Source organism: Malaclemys terrapin, chromosome 2, assembly GCF_027887155.1.
Source record: "Malaclemys terrapin pileata isolate rMalTer1 chromosome 2, rMalTer1.hap1, whole genome shotgun sequence".
NCBI lineage: Eukaryota > Metazoa > Chordata > Testudines > Emydidae > Malaclemys > Malaclemys terrapin.
Genome location: NC_071506.1, coordinates 103,915,833 through 103,939,881, shown reverse-complemented (window position 1 = coordinate 103,939,881; position 24,049 = coordinate 103,915,833). Strand labels below are relative to the sequence as shown.

The window sequence follows — 24,049 nt, the reverse complement described above, 5'->3', positions numbered from 1 at the left end:
CATAGATATGCACCTGGAATCAATAATCTATGCCTTTGTCTCCCATAGGCTTAACTACAACAATAAGATGAGCCCGAGATTGACTTTGAAAGTCATCCAAAAACTCTTGCAAGCATCTTATGTAATTGCCCCCTTGAGAGGTACTGGTCAGTAATATATTGACACCTTGCTCTACTCTCTGCATTGGTGCTAGTTCACTTTCAGATGAAATTCAAGGTGCTGGATGCAACTCCAACCCTTATCTGATCATCCTGACACAATGCAGTTCAGTGACTCTTTTCAACATGCACCAATAAATCTGGATTTTAAGTGTACACCAAAAGTAAAGATTAAAATTTACCAGGGTTTAGGGAATCCCCTGGTTACCTCTTTACCACTGGTAGATGTCTACCTTCTCGAAAAGATGGCCTGGGAAGTAGGCACTCTACTCTTTGCTTTAACAGCATTTCCCAACAGTTAAAGTTTTCCATTTTCTCTTGCTTCACTTTTTTCTGTTTTCCATTTTTGTATGTATTTTTTTCCTTTTTCAGTCTTGTTCTGTTGTGGTTTGATTTTTGCCAGTTTCTTCCCCTCACCAGAAGAGGCCATATGTTATTTGGGCTAGAGGCGTCCATCGCCAAAGGGTTTCATGAAGCACTGCACCTTTCCTCTTACACATTGATCCTCTCCTTCCTAAACTTGTTCAACACCTCTTAAGTACTGAGTAGAATGTTTCAGAAGCGGTCTCATTTGCTAGCCTCCTCCATTCCTTTCACCAACCTGTGTGTGAAGGGGAAGGGAGGGGGGTGGTAAAATTGCCACTGTTAGCACCAACAATCTCCCATGGAGGTAAGGGGAAAACTGATGGAGAAAGTATTTCAGCCTGGAAGTGGCTAATGCATGGAGCATTCAGGACCTCTGACAAGAAAGGGCACAGTCCAATGAGCCAAGGAGGTAGAAAGAGAATCATTTCTCTCCACTTTTGCTACCTGGACACCCAAGCTCAAGGAGTCCAATAGGATACCATGACTTTACTCGAAGATATAGGAACAAGTGTTTTTGATGAAGAAGAGGTCAGTGGTTTGGCTAATTTTGCAGAAAACTTCCCCCTTCTATCCAGCCTCAATTTGGTCTTCCCAAGGTTCAGTCTGACCCAGCTCCTTTTCATCCAGGAGCCAATTTCTCAAAGGCTTGGTGACATTGAGCATGTATCCTGAAGAGTAGATATAAAGTGGGGCGTCAGTGTACTGACGACAGCAGAGTTCATAGTATCTCAGTTTCCTACAAGAGGGGTCACGTTCATACTGATGGTCTCCCATGCTTAAGAAAGATGAATTCAGACTGGAACAGGTGCAGAGAAGGGCTACAAGGATAATCAGAGGAATGAAGATGATACCTTACGAGAGGAGACTTAAGGAGCTGGACTTGTTTAGCCTAACAAAATGAATGCTGAGGGAAGATACGATTGCTCTCTATACATACATCTGAGGGATAACCACCAGGTTAAGGGGCAATGTTGGCACAAAAGCAAATGGATATAAACTGGGCAACAAATAATTTTGGCTTGAAATTAAACTAAATGTTTCTAACCATCAGAGGAATGCAGTTCTGGAACAGCTTTCCAAGGAGAAAGTGGGGTCAAAAAACAACTTGTTTCAAGACTGAGCTTGAAAATTTTTTGAAGGAGAAGGTATAATGAAGTTGCCTACAAGGGCATATGGCCCATTTGTGACTGTTATTAGCAAGTATCTCCTATGGCAAGAAATGGGACACTAGATGGAGCTACTACAAAAATCCTTCCCCAGATATCTGACTGCTGGGTCTTGCCCAAATGCTCATGGTCTAACTGATTGCTATATTTGGGGTCAGTAAGAAATTTTTCACCAGGTCAGAAAGGCAGAGACTCTGGGGGCTTTTTGCCTTCTTCTGCAGAGTGAGGTTCAGGTCACTTGTTGATTTGAACTGGAGTAAGTGGTGGATTCTCTGTAACTTGAAGTCTTTAAATCAAGATTTGAGGACTTCAGTAATTGAGCCAGAGGTTATGGACCTATTATAGAAGTGGGTGGGTGAGGTTCTGTGGCTTTTGATGTACAGGAGGTTAGACTAGATGATCATGATGGTCCCTTCTTGCCTTCAAGACTATAAAAGTGTCAAGAGCATTGATACCTGTAGAACCTCACCCTCAAGGTCTCTTGGGAAAGGGCAGCTGTCAATCACTACCCCAAGTTCCCTCTGAAGCCACTGTAGTGCTGCACTGTCAGCTCCAAATAGATCGTATAAAAGGGTCAGCTGCACTTCATGACAGACTAGAAAAAGACTACTTGAGTTTTGACATTTCATTATTGTGATTATTAGTGGCCTTAGAGTCACTTCAGGAAAAGTCCAAAACTGAAAGGATCAAAGAAGTCAACAGAGGCTAGGTCTCATTGGAATGACTGTCACTATCTTAAATAACTTTGCCTAAGAAGTGGGAAGACACCAAGGAGTGATGATTGGGACAACTATAGCATTCTTCAAAGACTGAAGTTTCCCATCCCACACTTAGGGCACATGGACCATGGGAAAAGTAATGGAAGTGGGACTGAAAGCAACTGAATGTACATCCTAGTGAAATAAATACTGCTGTGTCTTTAAGAACTGCTTCATCACTAGATTCATTGTCCTCCTTCCATTTCTGTGATGGTAGGCCTAGTTGCTTTTCACTAGCCTTCACAAACTGAGAAAAGAATAAATTAATTTCTCAGGTGGTAGGTCCTACCACTCTTTAGAAATTCTTGCAACTCCTCCTGTGATGGGGCCAAACTCAGAGGTGATTTCTACTCTCCATTTTGGTCCTGAGTTTCCTGCCCCAGCAAATTCATCTAGTACTTGCCTGAACTTTTCTGTCAAGTCTGATGAAACCTCTCCACAGCAGTCAATATTTAGATTATGCAGGCCAGGCTGATTAATTGTATCATTATTCTCAATAGTTCCCTTAACCATGATTTTAAAGCTGTGATAATGAAGGTTCTTTTTTGCTTCCTTTATAGCAGTGGCATATTCCTGCAAGATGCTCCCCACTACAAACTGTACAATGGTAAGACTGGGGAGAAAAATCCTTTATGCCTCCTCTAACTAAGCACTTGTTTGTTCTGGAGACTTAAGGTAAAATTTTCAAAAGTGCATAACAGTGATTTAGAAGCCTAAATCCCAGTAACTTGCAACTAACTGGACTTCAACTCTCTTTCCTCTACCCCACCATAAATAGTTGCTATTTGTCAGAATAGAAAAGTAAAGTTTGTTACTTGATAAATTCCCTCTGTAGAGCTGACCTCTCCCCTAGTTCAGGCCAGCACATCTTCCTGCAAATATGAAAAGCTGTTCAGACTTGTTCATAGGCTCCATTGCTTGGCCTTGCTCCTTCCACCCACACAGATGAGTATTTCCAAACTTGTAGGGAAATAACATTCTTACGAGTAGATTAGAATCTAAAACTCCTAAAACTCTAACAAATGAGGTAGAGTATTACTGTTAACTGTATACATGGAGCCTGAAGAGGCCTTAGAGACACATTCAGGAGAACTCCAATCTGCCCTGCTCGACAAGAATAGGTCCCAGAAAAGAAATTTTAGTAATGATTTTTCCATTCTGGACTTTGACCTTTCCCCTAATCAGAGATATATGGGAAACACAAGTCACCAGGAAAGAGTTAGTAAGGAGGGCAAGTAAAACAGAAGAAGGTGGTTTCACCATCCCTAAAATTAACATTAATCTGAACCAGACAAATTCAAATTATAAATAAAGACAAAAAAAAATTAAACACAAGTGAGGATGATTAATCATTGGAAAAAATCTCTTGAGGCCTTCAAATCAAGACTGGATGCCTTTCTGTAAGATTTGCTTTAGTCAAACCAGTTACTCAGCTCAATATAGGAGTGAAATTATATTGTCTGTGGTACACAGGAGTTCAGACTAGATGTTCTGGGGTCCCTTCCAGCCTGAAAAAAATCTATTAATCTGTTTTGGGACTACCGCTTGGAGCAACTTTCTGCCCAACACCGGCCCAGAAATGAGTGAAGATTGAACCTGTAGGGCTTTAATTTGGACCAGGTGGCAGTTTTGCACATATGTGTCAGTCAACATTCTTTTTGCCAGAGCAGGCTGCCGTGGAACATGGCAAGTGAGCTCAGGTATTAAAAAAAAAAAAAAGGTTTGCTCATCTGTGGGCCATAGCATCTGCTCCCAATGATCTCTGATGGGGGGCCTGGTTTTTGCATTTTGTCTGCATGTGAAAAAATCCACCTGGGATAGTCTATCAGCTGAAATATTTTTTGGTTCAGAGCCAACTCTGAATTTTCTATCCACAGATGAGTTAGCCAATCTGCTTTTGTATTCCAGGATCCTTTTACAATAGAACCTCTGTTACAAACACCTGAATTACGAACTGACAAGTCAGCCACACACCTCATTTGAAACTGGAAGTACACAATCAGGAAGCAGCAGAGGCCCCCTTCTCCTCGCCCCCCGCCACCCCCCAAAAAAAGCAAATACAGCACAATACTGTGTTAAACTACTAAAAAAATAAAGGGAAATTTAAAAAAAAATAAAGATTTGACAAGGAAAGAAAACTGTTTCTGTGCTTGATTCATTTAAATTAAGATAGTTAAAAGCAGCATTTTTCTTCTGCATAGTAAAGTTTCAAAGCTGTATTAAGTCAACATTCAGCTGTAAACTTTTGAAAGAACAACCACAATGTTTTGTTGAGTTACGAATATTTCAGAGTTATGAACAACCTCCATTCCCAAGACGTTCGTAACTCTAAGTTTCTACTGTATTTGGTTGACCCTGATGGAGGTCATGTATTATCGCACCCACGGTAGGATCTGCAAGGCTTATATATGTTTTGATTTGAACCATATGTTCCCCTCATCATTTTATGTGGCTGTGTTGTCTGATGGAACAACATGCTCTTGCCTCAGTTGAGCCTGAAATTCTCAGAAGGCAAGCTGGTGCACTTATTTCTAGATTGGTGCTTTGAAGCAAACCTCAACCACACAATCCCAGTGGGCTCCTAAACCTGACAGGCTAGTGTTTTCAATTAGACCTTAAAGTACAGACTGAGTGAAGGAACTTGCTGTGTGGGCTTCCTACTTCCACAGAGGGAGTAAGTTAGTTGGGGGAGAGTTTTCCTTTTCATGTGCATTTCTTGCTGGGAATGATTTCAAACCTGAAGGAGAAATCTCATCTGTATATTCATCCACGGGATGATCTCTATGCAGGCAACTAGAGACATTAGGCCCAGCAATTGTAAGGAAAGATGAATGGAGTTCATATGGTAATACAAGTATTGTGGAGATCAGTGTCTTTGCTGTGTGTCACAAAGACTACGGCTCTCCTTGTGTTCCCATCTCCCACGGCAGTGGTTTTCAACCTTTTTTCATTTGTGGACCCCTAAAATATGTCAAATGGCGGTGTGTGGATCCCCTTTGTGAATCTTAGACGTAGTCTGTGGGCCCCCAGGGTCCACGGACTACAGGTTGAAAATCACTGTCCTAGGAGGACAATGCTCTAAAAGAAGACCAGTGAACTCTTTGGATTTATGATAAAACTTTGTGTCTGAAGCATTGAAAGTGTCCCAGACTGTTGCCTGTAAGATCCTTGGGGAGGAGATTCTGATGAGTATATTACCTAGAAACAAGAATCAATGAGTTCCTAGAGCCCCTTAGCCTACTTATCACTAGCAATTCCTTCACTGACTACCTCAAGCAGAGTGGAGGCCAAAGATTAATGTTTTGTATTGACAGTGGCGATTTACATAGGCAAACTTGAAAATTATCAAGGGCAGGGCCTATGGGAATATGCAAATAAGTTCCCAGTTCCACCAATGTTAGTAGGTCTCCTGAAGAGACTGCAGTGATTGTAGAAGCTAAAAAGTCTCCATTATAAAGATACATTCTCTTCATCAACCTGTTCAGCTTCTTGATGTCTATGCTGGCCTAAACATTATTTTAAAAGGCTAAACTATGATAATTAGGGAGTAAAGGCCTGAGCCCCTAAAGGACAGATGATTGCTCTTAACTGTGGGTGGTGTGAAATCTCAGGATAAGTGAATGCTTCTGTGTCTCTCACACAGTTGAAGAGAGTTTAACAAAAGAGATGTGGAGGAACTTAGTATCCATGCGGCACTCCCTAGAGCTCCATCTCTAGTCTGAAGAACGGAAATCTACCCAGCTGAAGCTGATTGGATCTGTTCAGTTGAGTAAGAGAATCCTACTTCCAGCCATATTTCTGGAAAGACGTAGATACAGCTGCAGTCATACTATTTTGACTGGAAGGAGATTTGGTTTCTACACCTTGCTATCACACCCCAGAACAAAGTTAACCCCTTCACCGACACCTTTGTTGAGGGTAAGAATGAAAGGAGCTCCTCCCCTTGCAAGAGGTTTGTAGTTTTTGGATTTCACTGGAATGGGCAGCTGTATTTTCCCTAATGTCTTAGGAGGAATGCAGAGGGATGGCAAAAATATACCTTTGCTCTGGATAGGAGCTTTCTCCCTTAGATTTAGTTCGTTCATCCTTTTTTCTAGTTGGATCTTGTTGATGGCCACCACTTCTTCCCTGTTGTTTCAAAACATGTCTGCTGAGGAAGAACATTTTCTATCTTTCTGGCCCAGGGTTATGTTCCAATATAGTTATCCTTCTTTGATCAGAGCTGAAACTTGCTGAGGACAAAGAGCAGGCATATGTATTTGCTTCTTGCCCTCCATCATTACATTTTTCTGGCCAACTAGAGGACTTTTTGGGGGGCCTTTTACAGTGGAGATTCTCATCCCCATTAGGAGACCTGTCCCTTTTCCTAGTTCAGAAAATAACCTGTGGTTGGATCCTTGGTGTATCTCCTTATCTTCAGATATACACATGAGGAGGTAATGTAGGGATAATTCTCTAAAAATTCACATCCTGAGAAGATGGGAAGTCAAGTAGCAAGCCAGATTCTGTCCCCATTGACTCACTCACCCACATTTGCACATGGAAGACCATCCTTGAGCAATATTTCCTTTTGGGGTGGGGGGTGAATTGAGCAAGAATAGGTTTGGGGGGAAAGGAGTGCAGGAGAAAGGATTTTTGGAGATGCTTGAAGATGCCTGTTCAGCAAGAAAATATCCCATTTGCCACCCTCCCAGTATTGAAGAGGACTGCTTCACCTTTGAGAGGGTGTCTCCAGAAGTTCTGGCTGATGTGTGAGGGATAGGAAGATGCAGAGAGACTATCAAAAGATGTGGCAGAGCTTCTCTTCTACATCCCTGAAGGTGGTCTCCTCATAGAATCACATCACTGTTTGGCCTTTGGCTTACTCAGGTTAGCTTTCTCCTGTCATGATGTTGTGAGAGAGGTGATCCCATTCAGTGAACAGAGCCCAGAAAACATGGTTCCCTGAGGGAGAGTTTGCTTGCTGCCGCCGTCAAAAAACAAAACTTTAAAAGCGACATTGCTAATAAATAAGGTAGAAGCCCTGAATTACAGCTCTGTTTGCACTGCAGGATGCAAAGAATCTAGTATTCAGGCAGAAATAGTGGCATCAAGCCCTAGCAGCTTCAGATAAGTCTGAGCTACCTCTGGTATTTGCACAAAGAGGCAAAACCAGTCTCCAACAAAGGGATGGAGAGGCAAGGAAGAGAGGAAAAAAGTTCAGGAACCAAAAAGGATATAACCCTTTCAGCCACATGGCCCTGTAATATCTCTCTTGTTGACTTAAAAGAGGTGTCAGACAACTAGGAACCTGCTTCTGGGCTGGACTCCTTAAAAATTCTAGCTAACTCACAAAGATTCGTCAGATGCAGAAAAGAACTTGCTCCCATGTTAATACGAACTTCTCAGCAATTCCACTTCCCTGCATCAGATCTAACTCCAAGTTGTATGTAGGAGTTTTTGATGGTCAGCTCTCTGTTCAATATGTGAAGGAGGAACAGATTTTAAAATAAAGTTCGTATTATTAGTCCACATATTCCAATTTAAATCAAAATGTATTACGTTTCTGTTCATTTTCAACTGGCAACTCTTGCAGCAGTATCAAGCCATTATTTTTTTAAAATATATTTTTACTAAAAAACAACCTTGCTCAGCCTATGTTTCTTTAAAATTAGTTTTTATTCAGTGGTCTACAAACTGATTTAGAGCTTCACAAAAACTGTAAGATGACAATACAACTATATTTTCTATTAAATCACAAGCAGTACAAATCATCAGCACCATAGCCATAGACGCCTATATGTTCATCATTCCAAAAAAGGTGGCTACAGAGTTCTCCCACCGATGCTATGTAGTACAATAACCTTTAAGCATAATGAAAGCATGCCACAAAGCAATTCACATAGTAACACATGAAGCATTCTTAACAGTCCATTTCTGAGGGGGAGACGAGCAGCATTCATTATGGAGGGAGTCATCCATAGGAGCAATCCATACCAAAACACAGTTCAAGTAATGCTGAAACAATAATGCAAGAAATCCTAGATCTTTTGAGGGGGTTCAAAGGAGGTTGTCCTTTCTTCCAGGAACTTTCCTATCCATCTATGTCTGTAGTTTTACATTGCATAGGGATGAATTTATTTAGTCTCTAACAGGACTTGATTTTATTTGTGTCACCCCTGTCTACACTTCCACTGTTCTCTTTCCAAGGGATTCCCTTTGCCTTGCTAACTAGACACAAAGGGTGGGGGCTATTTCAGTGTGCTTTTCACTGTAGCCCATTCCACACACAATTCTCTCAGCTTCTCCCTCAGTTGCCTACATCTATCCATTCATGTTTTTTATTGCTTTACAACAGGGGTAGGCAACCTATGGCACACGTGCCGAAGGCAGCACACAAGCTGACTTTCAGTGGCACTCACACTGCCCGGATCCTGGCCCCCGGTCCGGGGAGGGTCTGCATTTTAATTTAATTTTAAATGAAGCTTCTTACACATTTTAAAAACCTTATTTACTTTACATACAACAATAGTTTAGCTATATATTGTAGACTTCTAGAAAGACCTTCTAAAAACGTTAAAATGTATTACTGGCAGGCAAAACCTTAAATTAGAGTGAATAAATGAAGACTCAGCACACCACTTCTGAAAGGTTGCCAACCCCTGCTTTACAACCTCCATAACCTTCTGTGTTTCTTGTTACATCACACTATTCTGTTTATACAAGCAATAAAGAGCTCAACTGACTTTAAAGAACTGTCCTGCCTTTAAAGGCAGGAGAGGAGGAAGTATTAAGGAGACACATCTAGAGTTTCCTGGCATGCAGGGGCGGGGGACTATGGCCTCTGGTATCTGTCACAGGGGACACTGACACTTTAAGAGCGAGCAGGGCCAGTGCACCTTGACTCATCAGCTGACCTAAACAGGGCTTAAAAGAGGACACCTGGGAGTCAAGAGAATCAGTCAGGAAAAGGGCCAGATGAGAGATGCCTGGGAGTCAGAAGATTGGTAGCTTTCCCCTACCAGAGATCATGAGATGGAAGGAAATCTCCAGGAAATGGTCCTCTCTGAAAAGAGGGAGGAATTATCAGGAAGCCAATGGAGAGGCTAGCCTGCTGACATTCCTGAGCCAAGTGTTGGGAAGCTTAAAAGGGCTGAGGGCTAGGAAGCCAGAGAAGGGGCTAGTCTGCTGAAGAAGGCTGGAGAGGATTGAAAGCTGAGAACGGGAAAGGAGATGCCTATTGGCTTTCAAAGCCAGAGAGCTAAAGCCTGAGGGCCAGAGGGGGCTGAAGAGTCATGAGAGATGTTGAAGCAATACCTAGGAGAAGATGGAGGAAGAGACTAGGTGAGGTAGAAAACATTAGACTCTGGTATGTGCTACATTGACTGACCAGGTGGCATGGGATTTTAAGGATTACATGCACAGGGGTGATAAATGGAGTAGGTTTCAGGAGTCCTGTTATGGACTATTTGGCCACGTTGTTGTAATAAACATAAGCTCCAAGAAGGGGTAGTCATGAGACAAGAAAGCTTATGTAGAGATACTGGGGACTCTGAAGGAAGGTAATGAGGTTGGTGCATCTGGTATGGTGTGGCCTGATGCAGGAGGGCACTCCAGACGGGGCTGCCCTATTAGGATACCCCTTAGGAGGATACAGTGTGGTCAGGCCTCTGCCTCCTCCCTATCCTTTTGTGGTGGCTAATGTCATTAGCCAGTACCAGACTTTGTATTTGGGTAATATAAGGAGTGAAACAGGGGTGGGTGAGGCTCCTGTACTGCCCCCACTTTGTGCATCAGTGTAGGGACACTCAGAATCTGGTCTTTACAAACGTACAGCTCCCCTTAAAGAGGCTTTTTGTCAAAAATTCTGTAGGTTTTCATTATTATGGAGAAGAGGAATCTTTGAAGCCAGGAAATCACCTCCTTTCATCCTATGTAAGAGTATTACACTCTCATTAGGACTTTATCTGAATCCCATCCTCATCCCATCCTTTGCAACAACATTCAATTTAATTGCCCAGACCACCTGATGCAAGCATACATACCTTCCTTTTGCCCACAGACTCCCAAGGAGACACATCACTCCATGAAGTGTTGCAAAAATATTTTTCTCCTGGATCATAACCTTTAAGATTCTAAAAGAGAGGGGAAAAATATATATACATATATACACACACACACCTTATTTACAGAACAGTTTATATACAAAATATGTATTTAAAACATAGGGAAAAATTCAAATTATAATAAACTGATAGAAAAAAGGTCTAGGTTGCCAAAATTCAATATTGTGCATCAGGATGAAAGAAAGCAACTTCAAAGTTCCAAAAAATTTGGGTCCAATATTTCAAAATGATCTTACTTGTTCCTTATTAGGTTATTTTTAATTGAACTACCACCTCAAGTTATTTAATATAAACAAAATATTTAAAGAAGAGAATCCTAAGTGTTCAGAATGATTTGGGGGCTACTCTTCATTCCATTTGCTTCTATGCAAGTTCAGGAATCTTAAGGAACAAACTCCCTTTTCCCTTTAATCCACATCACTTCAGCATATGCCTCCACTCCTCTCCTTCTCCATGACCTCCTTTCCATCTTCTCAGCTCCAGAAGTCATTTTGCAAAGGGACCCAAGTCTTTTTACTCTTCAGCAAAGCATCTTTATCACTTAAACTGCAAAGACCATGCATTCGGGAACTAGTTTCTTGAAATAAAGCACTATATGTCCTTCAAAAGTTGTGAGAACATGTATTATTATGTCTGCAAGAAACATAACTCACCAGCAGGATAAAGGAGCATTGTAGCCGAGATTAAGACCAACTTACCTCATTTAAATGGGTGTTTGGCATTGATTCCCTTTGAATCCTCCACCCCAAAACTAATTCATCCCATCCTCTAAGTTTACATTTGTCTCTTGTTCTCTACATCCATAGGTTCAATTCTGTTCCTTTCCCCTCACCACCCATCTCCATCTTCTACCCCAACCTCTGTACGCCAATCCTTTTGCAGCTTCTGCTACATGGCAACTATACTTAATATACCATTAGACTTTGGCACAAAGGAAGTTATCCACCAATCCCACATGCCAGTTTGACATTCAAAAAGTACCAGAAACTAGTACTAGAGTAAGTTTTAGAAATTTGTGCTTAAGCCCATGGTATTAAATATTTACCTTATGAAAGTGTTTTTTTTTTTTTTTTTTAAATATGCTATGTTCTGCTTTGCAGAGCATCCACTTCACAATAGTGTTTTCTGCTTTGACATTCAGACAAATGCCTATGGCCACAGAAAATTTTTGTACATACTTCTCCCCTTCTGTGATGTCAAAAGGGCCCATCCCTAAGTTTTTGGTCTGCCTTAATTTCAAGCAGCTGCTACTAAAGTGATTCTTCTCGATTAAAGATATTACAGCTGAAGATTTCCAACGTGGACAAAGACACAAAGATAAAAAGGGGGCTCAAGGTGATCTGTTTTCCAGGCCTCCAGCTACCCCAATTGCCCTATAAGTTAAAGGAAGGCCAAAAGGCATCTTTAGAATTATATACTCAAACTCGCACCACAGTCAGAGTTTCTGGTGTAAAGATCTGTTTCGTTAGCCAGGTTTCAAAAAGGAAAAACTACAACAGCGCATCAAAATAAGAAATCCAGAGATAGTGGAAATAACTCACGAGAATTCAAAAGAGCAATTCAAACCCAGAGATGTCTCCCACAACCTAGAAGAGACAAGCAAAGAACTCTCCCCCATCACTTGGGAAAGCTGCAAAATTTCTCCTCCCCCTCCCCACCAATCCCTATAGAAATTCTAAAGCTGATACTTAAACTTCCTCAATAGCTTCCCACCAAAGCCCACAATCCCTGCGGACAGCTTCTTAAGATAAAAGACTTAGCATGAGCAATCCTATAGTCCCCCAGTTTTTTCTCCCAAAAGTTAAATGGATAAGAAAGTGGAAAAGCTTGTCAGACACATATTGACCTAACATTTTGCTAGCTCAGCACTTGTATTTGTGGAATCTACATAGCCTGGTGTAATCAGTTAGAAAAGAATCTAAGGAATGTCAAGTTATCCTTGAATTTGTGCAACTTTTTACAGTATTTACTTTCTACACTGATGTACCTCATGAATGAAAAACGCTCCCTCACTTATAAAAAGCAATTACCAGAAGGGCCTTAGGCTCAAAAATCTTGAATATTGACTTCTGCTTTGTTTTAATACCTATTGCAGATCCTAACCTGTTGGAGAAGAGTTAGAATAAGTTGCCAATACATCTAGGACATCACACTCTAGGCGCAGTTAACATAGTATTGTTCAGAATAGACGGATTTAAATCAAAGTGATTAAAAGCAGGAAATCATTTAAATAATTGATTTTAATCTTGTTTTGCATTGGTATTTAAAAAAGAAGAACAGGAGTACTTGTGGCACCTTAGAGACTAACAAATTTATTAGAGCATAAGCTTTCGTGGACTACAGCCCACTTCTTCGGATGCATATAGAATGGAACATATATTGAGGAGATATATATATACACACATACAGAGAGCATAAACAGGTGGGAGTTGTCTTACCAACTCTATCTCCCCTTGTAAGTATTCTCACACTTCTTATCAAACGGTCTGTACTGGGCTAGCTTGATTATCACTTCAAAAGTTTTTTTTTTCTCTTAATTAATTGGCCTCTCAGAGTTGGTAAGACAACTCCCACCTGTTTATGCTCTCTGTATGTGTGTATATATATCTCCTCAATATATGTTCCATTCTATATGCATCCGAAGAAGTGGGCTGTAGTCCACAAAAGCTTATGCTCTAATAAATTTGTTAGTCTCTAAGGTGCCACAAGTACTCCTGTTCTTCTTTTTGCGGATACAGACTAACACGGCTGCTACTCTGAAACCTGTCATTGGTACTTAAGTTATTTTCCTAAAGCCAATCTTATTCTCATTGATTGGTAACCATAAAAATGGTAAGTTGAAACTAGATATAGCCTTGATACCAAATTTGGTACTACTTCCTGCTAGCCAGGAGGATATAGCACATCTATATACATTTATTTAAGCAATTATTTATCTTAACATACATTTATTCAGATTTAATTTTCACATTCATTTATTATGTTAGAAAGATGGTGAATGGTGTATTTCTCATTCACTCGATTTTTTTTTTTTTAAGTTATGATCTGTGGCAAGTTCTATTTGGGTGAAAAAAGTCTTTTTAAATGAATTCTAGTAATTAAATAAAACTACCTTTAGTATGGATACAGAAGGGGAAAAATTATCAAAACATGTTTTGCTCTTAGAACTAATCAATTTATTAAGCAAATAAAGTGTTATCTGTAGTTAGTAAATTGAACAGTCTGTTTCTGGTCACTATGTCCTTCAAGATTTTAGAACTAGTAGAGCTCATCCTTTCACACCTAGCTTTTTCATAGATTGGAAGAAGTAAGCCAGCTTCCCTGCTTTTTCTATTCTTAGTTAGTTCCTTAACTTTGGATGAACTAGCCATTGACGTGAACAGTTGAATAAAGTGAAAGGAAGAAAATATTCTCTCTGCACCCAACAGAAGAGGCTACTGCTGTCAAAAAGCCTGTTTAGCATTTCTACAAGCTCTGGTTCCATGTGCTTAGCCAGGGACCTCCCCCTGCTTAGTGGTTTCATTTTCTTTAAAGCTCTGGAAGCAAATAGGTATTGTTAACTCTAATAAAAATCATTTACATTTTAAAAAATACATATTAAGTTTAGGTCTTAGCATATATTGTCATCATTTCATGTTGAATTTTAAATAGATTTTTTTGAAGTAATTTAAATTTTAAAAAGGATATTCTTTAAAAAAAATAAAATAAAATGATGATTTAATCCACCCTAATATGGTTGTACAGCAGATCCAACTATAAATCTGGAACAGAAGGCCCATGTCTTCCTCCCAAAGGAGAGTGCAAGCTGTTAGCCAATAAACAGGCCCTTTTGGTCTCCGGTTACAAAGAGAGACCAACCTTCAGACGTACCTTGCCTCCAGAGACAAATGCCAATTATTATATCTTATTAGAAACTTCCTTTTTAGGAGGCCTGTTTCATAGTTCCCTCAACATGGCGGGTTAGTTCTATAACATTATCACGGTAATGGATTACTGGATTTTCCAAAATTTCATCTAGATACGGAGAAACTAAGCTACTTCTCACCTATTAAATATCAACACTGGTCAAAATGCTTTAGCGATTGCTAAAAGTCACACTATGCTGCAATGGAAGAATACTGAACCCAAGAAGTCTAAAAACCATCATCCCAGTTGATGAAGTCCTTCCATACTTAACAGAAACAGCTGTAGCTTATCTAGAAAGCCAAACATCAGTAACTGAACTTGACAAGGGACTTTATATCCGATAACTCAATTTGCTGTGCCCCTTTTCTACCCACACTCACCATATCTCCCCCCCCATGATTACCATGTTCCCAAAAACCTATTTATGCTTTGAAGAGGGTCTTAGTCATGAATCCTCTCTCAATTTATTCTATAGCGCAATCAAAAGTTGACTTTACAATAATTTCCATAGCAAGAAATTGATATCAAACCAAGATTTGGACTTCAAAGGATCTAGGTGTAAGAATTTAGGAATGAGAAATGCTCTGATTAAAATATAGTATCAGAATAGAGGGAATATGTAAATTACTGGACAAATACATAAGTGTTCTCTCTTGTCAAGTTTATTCAAATGCTAAAGTCCCTCAGACAAGATTTAATTAGAATAACCAAATGTCAACACTGTTCCAGGGTTAGTGATGCATAGTGATCCAAAGCATGTTTCTTTTGCGTGCAAGTCTTAAATGACCAATTTCAAATAGCAGTCATTGTAAAAACATAGCAAGATTCCCTACAAAATCATGCTTTAGTCCTCTTTCTCCTATGAGCATGTCACGCCTACAGACGTAATGTAAGTCCTCAGCTGGTGACAAAGTAAAGTCATAAATATACTGAAAAGGCAATGAAAGATCATATTTAACAACCGGTCAAGTCAAGGCTACCATTTAGTAGTTTATTTAGTTCCTGAAAAGTGATTGCATTTGCAGCTTTTTGATATTAAGTTTTCTAATCTGTTGGTGCAGATTCTCTTTGCTTGTTGCATGCAAGTGCTTTCCCTAGAAAATGACAGTCTCTGCTCAACAAAATGATGTCACATTTGTCTTCATAGCCTCAGTGCACTAGATGGACTGCTTGAATTTGTGGAGATGCAATACTGAATTGCCACACAACGGTTTGATTCCGCCCCCCCGCCCAAAGTGATCTTGAGTCAAGTTTCTAAAACCCTACAACAGATTACTGTCTCTCTTTGCTTGGTTTATAAATGTTGACAGTTTGTACATCCTTTAGAGATTTCTTCTTGATATGCCAAGGCAGAGCAGTTAGTCCCTTTGTGTTTGCTCACATCTTCTCTTCATTTGTTCATGGTTTGTGGTTTGGTTGTTGATTTTTTTTTTTTTTTTTTTTTTAATTAAAGAGTCCTATACAGGAAAGCACTCATGTAGTAAACAAGCAACATTTCCTTAAGTAACAGTGCTTTCCTTTGACACAATACTACCAGTAAAGAGTATGCAGCACCCTTCATTTCATGCCTTTCTAAAAATCAAAATGTTTCAATAATTTATGTTGCGGGAAACTCCTAATTCCAGGCCTATAATAGATTGATTGCCAGATTCAGGCAATCATCCAAGTAAGGATGCAGTTCTTTATTGACCCACCCACATTATAAATTTCTAAGACAGATGAATAGTATATATACACTAAACTGTGAAAGACTTTTCAAAAATTTTAAATTCAAGTTTCAGCAGTTTGTGTTATGTTACTTCAATTCTTTACCTGCAATAACTCCCTGCAGCTGTCAAGCCCAATATCCACAAGAATGCCCTTCACCTTTTTTCGAGACTTCCTGATATTATCAAGATTTTGAACAGGAATTTGAAACATTTTGCACTTTTCCTGAAAGAGAAAGACAAAAATAATGTGATGGAACATTTGTACATGCACACTTATGCTTTGTAGTGTTATACCAATAATTAATATCATGGGAATGCTTCCCTCAGAAGTCTACTTTCCAGCATGAAAAGCAAAATGCTTTGAACAAGAAACTGTTCTTCATTAGTATATGATCTTATGAGATCACTTCCTTATTCTAAAACAAACATGCATGTTCTTATGTTAACCCAAGATTTCAAAAAAATTCAAATTCCTCCCACCCTGACTAAAAAGTAGCCAAATTTCTATTCTTCATTCCTGTTTGATAGCTATATTGTGATCTTCAGCATGGAAGCCTGAATACTTCAATTGTGCTAACTTCTGACTATATTTAGAAAACAACCACTTTACCTAGTGGAGATATAACATGCAAGTGAAAATGTGATGCTATTTCTGCCTCCAAGGAAACCGCATTGTGTGTGTGTGTGTAGGGGAGTACTTTTTGCCATGTATATGCTCAGATATCTTTTAAGTACAGTTGTTAATGAAATCAGGATTTCCTGCAACTGCTCCTATCAACCACTACCTTGCTTAAGTGACATGGAACCAGACATTGTAATACAAGACTAATGCAGTTTTCCAACCTGCAAAACTCCACCACTTCAAAACCACGGTGGACAGCTGAAGCCGCAAATGTAAGCTGAATTTTAAAAATATTTGTAAATAATGGTATGGCTATAGTAGTGCTTCTCAGCAGAAATCTGTGTGGATTTCTAACATTGTATAGATTTATGGGATGACTATATCTCACTATCACCCAGTTACCCAAGCCAGACAAGGGTAAACCTATGGATGAGGAAAAGCTGGCTGAAGTTAAATCCCAGCAAAATAGAAGTTCTGCTGTAGGCAGAGGGAATTACTTCTTAGAGACCACCGCAAGCCCCTCTGTTTGAAGAAACATGCCCACTGATCATCAAGACAAGTATGCACTTTAGGACTTCTTCTGTGCTTCCCATTAACTCTAGCCTCTTGTACAGCCGCATCCAGGAGAAACTCTACCATCTCCAGCTGGCCAGAAGACCGAATCCCATCTCTGATGGCCTAGCTTTGATAAAACACACCTTCATCAACTCCTATTTGAATTCCAACAATGCTACTTATTTGGGCTTCAAAGCATCAGCCCCGAGAAACTGAAACTGGTGCAGAATACAGCAGCATGCCTACTCAGTAACATGTTACTAAAAGAACAGAGAACTGGGTGATATGCTTACACACGCAGTTCTGTGAGGATCCAGAGAAGGTCTCAGTCCTTATTTCCAAAATCTAAGTCGTCCAGGAGCAGATCACCCAAAAAAAAAAAAAAAAAAAAAAGCCACCTGCTTCACCTTTCAGAATCTCGAGTGCCCTCAACAGCTCCATTTCTCAAAACAAGAGAGCTGTCCCTTACCAGAATAAAGCTTACCTCTACAGAAGGCAGGATTTTTCTTGGGGTCTGACCCCCAGACCGGAATTCTCTCCCACAGAAACTATGAGCTAACACAAACCCAATCTACATCCCAGTCCAGATGGAAAACACATTTCTTCAACCTTTAAAATCCTTCCAACAAATAAGCATCGTAACTTATGTACACAAAACCACCTGCTATTTTCTTCTCCTCGTCCCCCACGGAAAGGGAGCCCCATTTGTCAGATGCTAGTCTCCTTGGGTTTTTTGTTTTTAAACAAACTCTGGAAGGCATTCGGATACCATGGGAATAGATAAATCCTTATTCAAAATTAAGATCAAATGGAAATTTGGACACTTTAAAGTTCTAGTTTATAACCAATGCTACTATTGTATCAGGTTATATGCACCAGACTCCATGGTCTACTATACAAGAACACAGTTGATAAGATGTCACGATGATCAATTCAGCCACAAGAAGATACGGGTTCCAAGTCCACTGGAAATATTTCTTCCACTATTTGGGTGATCTTCCTTCTCATTCAGAAGCATCAATGTATCAATTAGATGAAGAAAGACTTTCCATAAGAAGCAAACTATCTACCAAGATAGAACCATCAGTTTACTAAGACAGCACTAATAACCCATGTCCATACTTTTCAGTCCTGTTTTAACAAATCAAATGTCTTCTAAAACTGAAGGTTGGGATTATTAATCCAGAAAAAACAATATTCTTGAACATAGCTGGCTTTATATATTCCAATTTTCAAGATGCAGTTCTTCAATCCAAGAGACGTACATTCCACAAGTACTAAATATGCCACTGGTCTTAACACAATGCTTGGAAGCAAGATTTCAAATTATCAATCTACTACACTTCGATAATCCATTTAAAATATACAACACATTTTCTTCTATCATAAATCAGGAATTCCAATTTTCTGAGCTTGTTTTTCTAAGTCCTCAGTTTCATTTTCTCAGTTCACAATATTCAGTATTTCACAGCTAGAATAGTGTATTATCCATCCATTTTTATTTCCATGTCATTAGTTGTTTTGGTTTTTTAGCCTTCAATCTTTAACCAAAACATTCCGTATGTTACATCCTGAACTACTGCCAATCTTTTGCTAACAACTACCAGTTTCTTGCCAACCAAAGCCAACACTGGGTCAACAAAGCAAATTCAGTAACATACGCTGTATGAAAATGACAGTTTGTTTTACCATCTTGGCTACTGGATGTTTGGGAGCAGAGTGACAAAAACTATTACTAAGCAAAGTTTATTTTAGTTACTTCTGGATGTAAACAGCTCCCAAAAAATTAATAATTCACATAAGTTTCCAAAAGCATTCCATTATTAAGTGCAAAATCCAAACAAATCTTATTAAATAAGAGATTACAGGACTTGCTATCTTTATTGCTGATCTTGCAGTCTTGACACATGAATTGTCCTTAGATCATTCACATAGCCCTTAGTGGTATTTTGTCCATTAACTTTTTTTCCTTTAAATATTGTCTGACTAGGGTAACACTTCCATAACAGTATTGTATTGGACCTGAGTACAGCATGAGGTTTTCTCCACTATTTTATAGCATATGAACAGTAATATTCTCCATATTAAATCATGCAAACATGATCTGCTTTTCAACCAAGCGAAGACACCACCAAGACTGCAGACTCCTCCTACCAGTACAATGTTTACTATTGAACACTGTTCCAAGCAACATAGTTCAAATATTACATTATGAATCAGAGAATCACTTAACTAAAATTAGTGTGCTTGAAGACCATATCTGTGAATCCAAAAAATTAGCTAAAATTAACAATTTCACCCCGTGAAAGAAAAAGGTGACCTGAGAATAAAAAACAAATTGCACTTCTGATTTATGAGAAAGGCTGAATGGTTTAAGCAATTTTCCCCCCCTGCTTGACATTTACATTGGAAATTCGAGTTCTGACTAGCCTAGAAGGTATACAGAGCTAAGAGCTGAGAAATTGAGGAAGGAATTTTTAGTCAGACAGTTAAAGAAGGTATGGGGATGCTTTTTTTTTTTTTTTTTTTTTTTTAAAAGATTCCCCACCTATTTAAAATTTTCAACATACATACATATTGAAAAAGAAAGTGTGTTTCAACAATTCAACATCTCAACCCTTCAATTAATATGTTAGCTAACAATATTCATCTTCAGACTCTCTACAAGTCCTCCACCAAAATCAGGACAGACCAGAATTGATAGTCCTCTTATTTCTAAAGGTAAGACAGAAGAAGGGAAACATAGCAACAGCAAAAAAGGGCATATGCACAACTGTACAAAAAAAGTCCTTTTGCAGGTCAACTTTAAAGTGAGCATGAGCTGTTGGAGATATAGATGTGGCAAGTTCCATTCCAGTTTACACAGACTAATATAAAGACTCTCAAATAAGATAGAGCACACCTACTGTATAGGTGACAATTGCAAAAGAAAATACTATTCTGTATAACCTCCCCCCTTCACATTTAAAGTAAAAGCAGATAATCAAAAACTATAACTGAAGTTTGCAAAGTCTGATTACTTCAATGAACTACATTTTCTAAGAGTGAACTAGCAGACTTTTGGAAAAATAAAAAAAATGGGGGGAAGGAAGGTTCAATCATTCTTTTTAGAACCTGAAAGAATATATGTCAACTCTACAGAGTTTAACACACACATTTGAATTCTAAAGCAAGATATCAGGGGAAGAACTCATTCTCTTTACATGTGAGGACTTCAGATCAAGATTTTGCATTTACCCTGAAACTGCTATCACAATGTCAAACGTTCATGTTTGTTGTACTCAATTGTCACAAGGAAAATGTAGAACTTTGCATTTTGGTCCTGATTTGTAAATAAAGAAAAGAGATTTTTCCGATCTCTTGCTTTAGAATGCAAGAGTACTTGAAATTTTCAGTTGATTTTATATATTTTCACTTTATTAGGCACTTTTTAAAAATTACATGAGATTCAGTTCACATTTGAGCTTCAATTTTATCCAGCTGCATGTTATTCAGCTGAAGAAAAAAGAAATTAAGCATTAACTTAGTACTTAAGCAATACATAAAAATATTAAAAAGGAGCTAAAATAAGTTAACTTGTAATTTCACAAGCACACCCCTCAAGTGAGCAAAACAGTTTTCCTTAGCTAAGGAAAACAGCAAACAATTTAAATACCAACAGCTGTTTTATTGGAAACTAGTCATAATTTAAGACAGTTTATACTATATTCTCAAGCAGTAAGTGATGAATGTTTTATTGGAATACATATCAGTCTAAGAAATCGATTCATTGGAAACTGTTCCTTTAGTTCTGAAGCATGGAAAGGAAATCAAATTAAAAATTTCCTGCAAAACAACTGCTATTTAAAATTATAGCTTTGTTATTCTGGAGTGTATATTCCCTTAGGGTTACTCTCTGTATAATAAACTAAAGAGAACAACACGAGTTTCATTACACTAACTCTGGTTTCCTGCCATATTCTAAACACGGAAGTCTCTCCCTAGCTCAAAATGCAGCTATCCAGATAAGAGGAGGAGGAGGAGGAGGAGACTGTTCTAAAAACAAACTTTTAGGGCTTCTCTACACAACCAGTATTGCTATAGTGGAATAACTATTCCAGAATAACTTGCCATATCGACACTCCATTGAGTGTCCATATGGGGAGTTATTCTAGAATATCTTCAGCGTGATAGTTATTCCACTACAGCAGTGCTGGTCAAGTTCCCTGTGTAGAGAAGCCCCAAAGATAAAATCATATTTATTTTACTACAGATATGCCTATCAATTTCCCACATAGATAGGCCCTAAGACAACCCTGATTTATTTACACATTAGCTACCACTCATTTTCACATTACAACACTATGTCATTAGAATGTATCTGAAACCATCCAACTTACAGAAGGGCTCTGCCTACTCCCTTCCACTATTCTAGAGCGGTCCCAAACCAAAGTACAGGTTAGGGTTGGGGAACTACATCTGCATGGCCTATACTCCCTCAGTATTCTGGTTAAAGAAGAGATTTGGTTTTGGAATGAGGATGTTGTCCTTCCCATCTGTGTTACCTGAAGTCTGACGGCCAGAGGACTTCACAGTCATTATGGAAGGTGCACAAGAGGCAGTACACTCTGAACAAGGCAGCCAACTAACTCAATCCTTTCATCTTCCCTTTAACCTCTCTTCCTTCTCTGGATGATGTGGGTTTTAACTACTGTGAGTTTAAAACAAAAACAAAAACAGATCAGGCGACAAGTGTATGTTGAGGCTCAACCCTGCCACTGCCTGCAGGAGTGTTTTTCAGTACTGCACACTCCCTGAGTTTAGAGGTACTGTGTATCCCTTCTATTACCTTGTTACAGTTACACACCCCATGCACTTTTCTATAGTGCAACATAGCAGGAAAGCGGGGGAGGGGGACAGGCAGGAGAGAAGCAGGAAGAAGAGCGCACTGCCCTCTGTATCACTCTAACTCCATGCAGGGTAGGGTACCCAGGAAGCATCCTCCACCTCACCTTCCAGAACTTTCTAGACTATCAGATCTACTGCACATGCTCACACATGCTCAGTACCAACATTCAAACACATCAACATTCCAGGCATGCTCACTGTCCTTCTTTGCCTCAGAGTTACAACCTCCTGACCTTTCCCCTACTTTGGTTATTTACCTCAGCTGACCTTTTCCCTACTTTTGTACTACACATGCTCAGAAATATCACGTGACCTGCAGCTTCCAATGATGCTGTGACTCTTGCTTATTCAAAATGGAGGTCAAGAATGCACAATGGAATCTAGGGAATTTCTCTGGTATCAACTCCATGCGGGGTATCCAGTGGGTACCAGATACTCAGTATGTGGAGGATGTATCCCACGCTGCAAGTCCCAAGGAGTTTAAACCTTTTGTGCCCCCAGGGGAGCTGGGACCAGGGCACACCCCCACCCCACTGCCCAACCCCAGCCCTGGAGCGAAGAGGGGTGCCTTTGTGCGGGGGGGGGCTCCTCACTGTATGGTTTTGGGGGGGAGGGCTGACGAGTAAATGGAGCAGGTACAATGTACGCTGGGGCAGGATGCTCTGTGCTGGGAGGGGGGTATATACATAGAGACACTCGGGTCGCTCTAGGTTGCCTGGGCCGATCCGCCTCCTGGGCGCCTGCCGCTCCCAGCTGGGAGGGCATGGCCAGCCCGTGCCCCGGCGCGCCTAGGGGAGCACGCCCAGCCTGCCCGAGGATACAGTCGTTGTGCCGCGCGGTCCGTCTCGGGCGCTTGGACTAGCCCTGCCGCGCTGGGGGCGGGCGCTCCCTGTACCTACCCGGCCAGGCTGTAGGGGGAGCTCGCCCGCTCCTCTCCGCCTCCCCGGTGCGTGGGTCCGCGCGGCAGCCTCCGCCTCCCGCTCCTCACAAAGCCAGCCCCGCACCGCGCTGCGCCGCCCGCCTCGCCGGCTCCTCCTCCCGACCCCGGGGCCGCCCGCTGCGCCCCGCTCTCAGTCACAGAACGGCGGCAGCAGCAGCAGCGCCAGCGTCCTGGCCCGCCTCAGGCTCAGCCTCTGCGCGGAGCCCCCAGGGCCCCGCTCCCATCCATCCGCCTCCGCTGGCTCCTTATCCAGCCCAAACCAGAAAGAGAAAATGGCGCTCGATTTATCCCAGGAAGTGACGTTGTACTCATTTGCATACCAGGCAGCAGACCAATAGGGAGAGGGTTTGTCCAAGGCTCCTATTGGCTCCCTCCATCAGCTCCCTAGGGAGAGGCTAGGTACTAAAGGTGCAAAATGTTGGGGGGCTGAACCCCCCATGGGTCCCCCTAACTCACCTGTTACCTCCCTTACCTTCCCATCCTGTTCTGGTCCTTCTGAGTGGGCACAAGGGGTGGCTATCACTAGGTTTTGAGATGATCATGTGACGTCATCCTGAAGAGGGCGGGGTCTGATTTCACTCCATCAATAACACCACGTGGTCACCCAGCAACCCTGACTTCATTTGCATGGGATGTTGGGTAAAGCCTTATTTGCATCTGCAGGATTATCAGATGCCCACCCACATCCAGCAGCCAATAGGATTATGCCATGTCAAGTGACAGTGTTTCCCATTGGAGGAGAAAACTAGTGGTCCAAGCTCTTTAAGCAGAAAATGTTTCCACACACATGGTTTACACTCTGCCTGAACTAGTAACCAGGAACCCAAAAATGTGGTTCCCCAGTACAACTCATTGTGCAAATACTATGTAACTAATT

At 40.5% G+C, this 24,049-nt stretch overlaps 1 protein-coding gene across 2 annotated transcripts in view; it reads right to left on the bottom strand.

Moving 5' to 3' along the window:
- Nucleotides 1–23,298, bottom strand: part of ADNP2 (ADNP homeobox 2) — a 31,512-nt gene extending 8,214 nt beyond the window's left edge. The window contains exons 1-4 of one of the 2 annotated variants that reach the window (XM_054017437.1): nucleotides 23,132–23,222; nucleotides 21,890–22,035; nucleotides 16,272–16,391; nucleotides 10,473–10,562 (exon numbers count right to left, since the gene is read on the bottom strand). In XM_054017437.1, the coding sequence (XP_053873412.1) occupies nucleotides 10,473–10,562; nucleotides 16,272–16,379 (198 nt within the window). In that variant the 5' untranslated portion in view covers nucleotides 16,380–16,391; nucleotides 21,890–22,035; nucleotides 23,132–23,222. Of the gene's footprint in view, nucleotides 1–10,472; nucleotides 10,563–16,271; nucleotides 16,392–21,889; nucleotides 22,036–23,131 lie in introns of both variants that reach the window. The other variant, XM_054017438.1, reaches the window with a different exon arrangement.
- Between the last annotated feature and the right edge of the window lie 751 nt (nucleotides 23,299–24,049).